Below are 5,856 nucleotides of genomic sequence, written 5' to 3'. Positions count from 1 at the left end.
ATGTTTAGCTTTTAACAGTCTAAGTATTTTTTTTTTTACTTCCCCAAATCTAGCCATAGAGAAAACTTTTTGTCACGTCACTTCAGATACCAACATTTTCAGCACCAATAAAAAGTTATCCTATGTTGTTTGTTTTCAGCACTCTGGTACAGAATTGGTTTATACCAACACCTTGAAAAGCGTGCATCACACCATGATCAGCCGCCGGCCCTCGCTCATCCTCCCTCTGGCTTGCCGGATCCCAGGAGCCCAGGTCAAAGGGCCGCAGTATGCCGTCGGCATGCCAACAGAGAGGGAAACGTTTGGCGAGGTTATGGTCTGGTTAGAGTTTCACCTTCCAGGACAAGGGCCTATGGCACGACTCACATCCACTCCCAGGTTTCGTTCCAATTTCTTATCATCTCGAAGATTTCGTCGGGATACAGGTTCAGAAAGCAGCACCTCCAATAGCAGCACTCAAACTGGTCTCCATGTTGAGGAGAAGGTGAAGCAGTTGGACCTGTATGTGATGTCTAACTGCAGTGTTGATCGAGCTGAGATGATAGTGACAGAGTGTATGGAATCTGAGACGGAGGACTTTACAGACAGCCATCCTATCATGGAGAAAGGGTAATATGTTTTATTATTCAGTTTGTACAGTGTCCTTGATTGTTTTTATTATTATTATTATTATTATTACCCTAATTACTTACATCCCACTGAAATTTGACAGATACTGAATGATATATCCTAAGTAGAAGGAAACTTTAAAACAGATCATTTGGTTTCAATTTCTGTATCAGGTGCATGATGTCCAACAACACACTGGAGATTATTACAGAACATAAAACTTCCAAGATTTACCGTCTGGATATAAACACAATGGCAGTCTCTGGAACAAAGGTCTGGAATCCCACTTAACAACATTTATGTCACACCTTATGCTTTTTTTCTGCCCATTTCAAGTCTTTAAGTTTTTCTTTTTCATTTTTATTTTATCTTAATGATTTAATTGATTTGATGATTTAATTCACATCATCACAGTTAGATGATGTGAATTAAATACTGGTTGGTCCATCACTTTGGATTAAACTGGAACATTTCTGTGGCTTTAGAGTGCAGTTAATTACTTTACAAACCTCAATGAATTTTATTTGAAGTTTTATGTCACAGACCAACATGAAGCACTTGATAATTGGGAAATGAGTGGAAAAAGGACAAATGGTTTTCTTTTTTTTTTACAAACAGAAAGTGACAATGTGCTCTCTTTACTCTGATTTCCCAAAATCAAACCCAGTGCAGCCAAGTTCTTTAAGATGTATCTAATAATTAGAGAATAAAAATATCACTAAGACCAAGAAACTTAAAGAATTTCCCAAATTTTGAGCATGAAGCTGCTGCTTATTTGATTATAGAAATATATCTTATTCTGTGATAAACTGGCGACCTGTCCAGGGTGAACCCCGCCTCTCGCCCGGAACGTTAGCTGGAGATAGGCACCAGCAACCCTCCTGACCCAACTAAGGGACAAGGGTGTAAAGAAAATGGAAGGATGGATGAAATATATCTTATTTTTGTTAATTTGGGTGTACCAGATTAGAATAACAAGAAAAGAAATGATACTATACAATAAAGACAAATTTAAAACATAAGAAATAGTGTAGTTACCATCTGACAACAGAAAGAGTAAAAGAAAACAGCAAACACTGAACTGTCCATTGAAGTACTTAATCAGAGTAGCAGAAACCCAGAGCTCTGTTGACCAGACAGAAATATTAGCCACCCTGATGAAAACGTGGAAAACTCTTTATTTCCATAAAATTTACCATAATAAAATCTCCTCTCACTTGTAATCTTTTAAAAAGAACAAACACAAAATCTCCACAAGGTTTGATCAGTGTACTTTATTGATGTGCAGAACTTTAATGAGGAAATTTTAAACACATGTAAAAGAAAGAAGCTTTAAGAAGACAGCCACAGCAAAAATCTGGAAAAAACTGAGCTCTGGAACTTTTTTTTTCTTTGCAAAGTTTTACATTTCTAGACATGTAAAGCTGGCATCTTAAGTTCGATAAAGTATTGACTCAGAGGGACTAAATATAAATGCATGCTTTTGTTATACTTATTGGTAAAAATTCAAAAGTCTGTATGTCCTTTTCTTTACACTGCATATTTCGGCTGTGCTTGGTGTTGATCTACCAGATAAAATCCTAGCTAAATGTATTAATGCATGTAGTTTGCTTTCATGTCTGAATTTACTATGTTATGTTCTAAAATACACATTTTTTCTATTTGATCTTATTGTTAACTGCAGCTTTTTGTACTTCCAGATGTATATTGAATGCAAAATCAACCTGTGCATTGCCACCATGCCCTCTGACACATGCCCTGATCTGTGTAGCAACTCAAGCAGTTCTAGCATGCTGATTGACAGCGTGTTCACTAGCACATACTCAATCCGCTCTGGGCCTGTGAGTCTCATGGTAGCTGATTTTATGAACAGAAATACCACTGCAACCAATCCTCCTCCAAGTAATGCTCCCTCAGCTACTGGACCAAACCCCTCCCAAACAGCTACTATGCCAGGAACTACTCCACCAGCTTCTCAAATTCCCAATGTAACCAGTACAAACCCAAATACAAATACAAATACTACTGCATCTCAAGGTAAGAGATCAGCTTCAATGCTTCACTTCAACTTCAGTTGATTAATAGTAGACAATTTATGCAATATTTGTCATATTAGTGTCTCACACTTACAAATTACTACAAAAAATTGGAAGCTATTGCATTTTTCTAACATTGCTGTCCCAGTTTAAATAACCTACAGTTGTACCAAAATAAGTTAATACCCCTGGCAGACCCTGTTCTAAATTAATCTTTTTATTTTACCAACATTTATTCTGATTGGAAGTAAAATTACTTTTCTTGATTGACCCAGCCAGAGTTGAATTAGAATGAATTAGAATTAGAATGTTAATTCTGAATGTTAATTAGAATGTTAATTCTAATTAATTAATTAGAATTAACTAATTAATTAATTAACTAATTAACTAATTAACTAATTCTAATTAGAATTAATTAATTCTAATTAGAATTAGAATTAGAATTTGAATTCAATCTTGAATTAGATAGTGGATAGGGGAAAGATAGTTAATTAGTTGTGGGAGCTAAAGAATAAGGTGATGAGCTTCTAAACTGAAAGCTCATTGTCAAATTACCAGACTGCCATGTGGCTGCCAAAAATTTAGATCACAGTCTAAAACTACAACAAAGATCCTTGGGCTGTGGTCTTTCGCCCCACCCAGTCTTGTTGAGCACTGACCTTGTTCATAATTTTTTAGACAAAATGTAAACATTTTTGTAATATCTACAATAAGCTGGAGGGGGAAAAACATATATTTAATTACTTTTTGAGAGATCCCTGTCTTGTTTCCTATCAGAAACAATATTTTCAAGCAACTGAGTCAGAATAATTTCAAAGGAAAATCAACAGGGGGTATGGATAGTATTGTGTTTAGTTACCATTTAGATTTATAACATAAATCTAACGCTGTATCCAACTCCTGTCATTTTTCCATGTGTAGCTCCAGAAGTGGCCACATCCAGGATAACTGGTGTGATCCTAATGACTATCGCCATGTTCCTCCAAATGGCCATCCTTCAATGAAAAAGCTGCTGGACAAAGACTTGTCAGACAACGGAGCACAGCATGTTTTTGTTATGTAACTTTGCAGGATAAAAGAAATTGTTCCAGATTAACCTGACAATAGAGGCATAGCCAATCTAATGCACATTGCTGCACTATTTAGTTATTCATCTTTCCCTATCTCTATCTTTAAAGTAAAATGTAAAATGCTTCTTTTGTTATTTCACTTACTTCACAAAATTTGTTAAGCTTATCTGATAGAAACACATTGTTCATCAGATAAATTTCAATATAACACTGGCAATATAAAGAAAGCCAAATAATTACCTAAAGTCAAATGAACTATGTTTTCAGTTGAGCAGATAAAAACATTTTGTTCTCCATCATCTCTCCTGTGATTTTTTCCCCCAACATATTTTACAAATGTCATCATTATGTTTTAAAGACAATTTGGTTTCCAGTTTTTGTCTTACACATTATACTGAAAATGTGCATACCTGCTCACTTTCCGTGAAAACAATTATTTTTCTTATATTATAAATCATTTTATGTTATTGCTATATGCTGTTGATAATAAATACTTCTACAAACATTGAAATACATTAATGTTGACTTTTGTTACAAAGCTGTTGTAGCATGAATGAGAAATAAAATGCTACAATGAATGCAAAGTTGAATGCACTGATACTTAGGCAAATGCTTTTTTTTAATTAAAAGCAACTTAAAATGATAAAATCATAATTTTAACATATTTTGCAATGCATTACTTCCATATTATTTTATACAGTGTTGTGAAAAAGTGTCTTTTTACAGATTTATTTTGTTTTGTCACTTTTTGTCACAAAAGTTTCAGATTATTGACCTTAATGAATGCAAGTAAAGTCTGCAGTGCACTAGATGTAGTTCTGGGTACTTTGTGGACAAAGATAACCCTACTAAATGAAAAAAGCAGTTCGAAATAATTATTGTTTACCTTATCATTGTGTCATATTGCAATTGGAATTAAGACTTGACTTTTGCTAGGCCATTCTAATTCAAGTTTTACTTAAGTTTAAGGCATGTTCATTATTCATCAATTAAACAAAAACAGACTGGACAAAAACATGATCAGTGTGAGAATTCCAAGGCCAGAATCCCTGCTGACAACAAAAAAAGGTCTGTCTCATTTTTATCAAAAAAGAAAATACCTCTTAATGAGAAAATAAAGGTCTGTCTTATCTCGTTAGTCTATTCTGTAGACTAACGAGACAAAAATATTACTTTTTGGAACATGTGCATGCTGTTACACCTGATCTAATAAAACATGCAGCATTTCTGAAAGGGAATTACCATCACAAAAATTTCATGGAGCACTTCCAGCAACTAGCCCTTCTGCATTAACCATCAATGCACTTTTGGGGTATAAAGTTGGCCACTATTTGGAAGATTCACTACTGCTCAATATTTTGTCAGTTCGTGGGTCATGGCTCTCTCTGTGTAGTTTGCTGGAGTCCCAAAGCCATATATAAATTTCTAATCCTTTTTAGACTCATAGATGTCAATGTCTTTGGTTCTTATCGGTCAAATTTCTTTAGATCATTGGATTTCCAATCTTTATGTTGTAAGATATAGTATAGTGTAGTTTGGGATTTCTGAAATCAGACCAGATTACTATTCTATTACTACCAGAAATCAGGTCTGGATCTGTCTAGTGGAACTGGACTTGGGAACATGTTCCTATAGATTATGTTTTCCCCCTTAATAAGATAAATCATAATTTGAAAACTCTATTATGAATTTATCCTGACTGCCTTTAATATTAAAAAGTGTTTGATTCAAAACAAGCAACAAACCTGTAACAAACACTTTTTCACTGTGCTGTATGTTTTAGAGATTTTCTATTGTCTTGATTTCGTCTTCTCTTTTCGCACAAAATGCTGCTAAATAATGTTTTTTACATCAACTCATGCAATATTTATAAGTATCAGATGTGTGAAGGATGAGTGGGGTGTCTTTTGTACCTCTACGGCCACATGCACATCGGGAACTGATCCGTCCCTGACTGCATGTCCATCTACTTGACAGCTACCCTCGCACTTTACGCGCTCACGGCCCTTATTTTGTATTTTGATGCCTTTAGCGAGATTGTTGCTCACTAGCGTTACTGTATTTGTTTTCATTCTGGAATTCTGACCAATCCCAGCTCGATGTGGGCGGAGACTTTGCCGCCTTCACAGCAAACCACGCCC

The 5,856-nt window shown here is 35.1% G+C and overlaps 1 protein-coding gene across 1 annotated transcript in view; it reads left to right on the top strand.

The window, feature by feature from the left end:
• The window catches only part of LOC103149694 (uncharacterized), a 13,837-nt gene extending 9,607 nt beyond the window's left edge, over positions 1–4,230 (top strand). The window contains exons 12-15 of the mRNA XM_007568974.2: positions 140–609; positions 783–882; positions 2,310–2,646; positions 3,567–4,230. Of these exons, the coding sequence (XP_007569036.1) occupies positions 140–609; positions 783–882; positions 2,310–2,646; positions 3,567–3,649 (990 nt within the window). The 3' untranslated portion in view covers positions 3,650–4,230. The remainder of the gene's footprint in view (positions 1–139; positions 610–782; positions 883–2,309; positions 2,647–3,566) is intronic.
• Positions 4,231–5,856: the final 1,626 nt, after the last annotated feature.

This window comes from Poecilia formosa, unplaced genomic scaffold, assembly GCF_000485575.1.
Source record: "Poecilia formosa unplaced genomic scaffold, Poecilia_formosa-5.1.2 Scaffold234, whole genome shotgun sequence".
Lineage (NCBI taxonomy): Eukaryota > Metazoa > Chordata > Actinopteri > Cyprinodontiformes > Poeciliidae > Poecilia > Poecilia formosa.
Note: the sequence above shows the minus strand (reverse complement) of the source record. Positions and strands in the feature narration are given on the sequence as shown.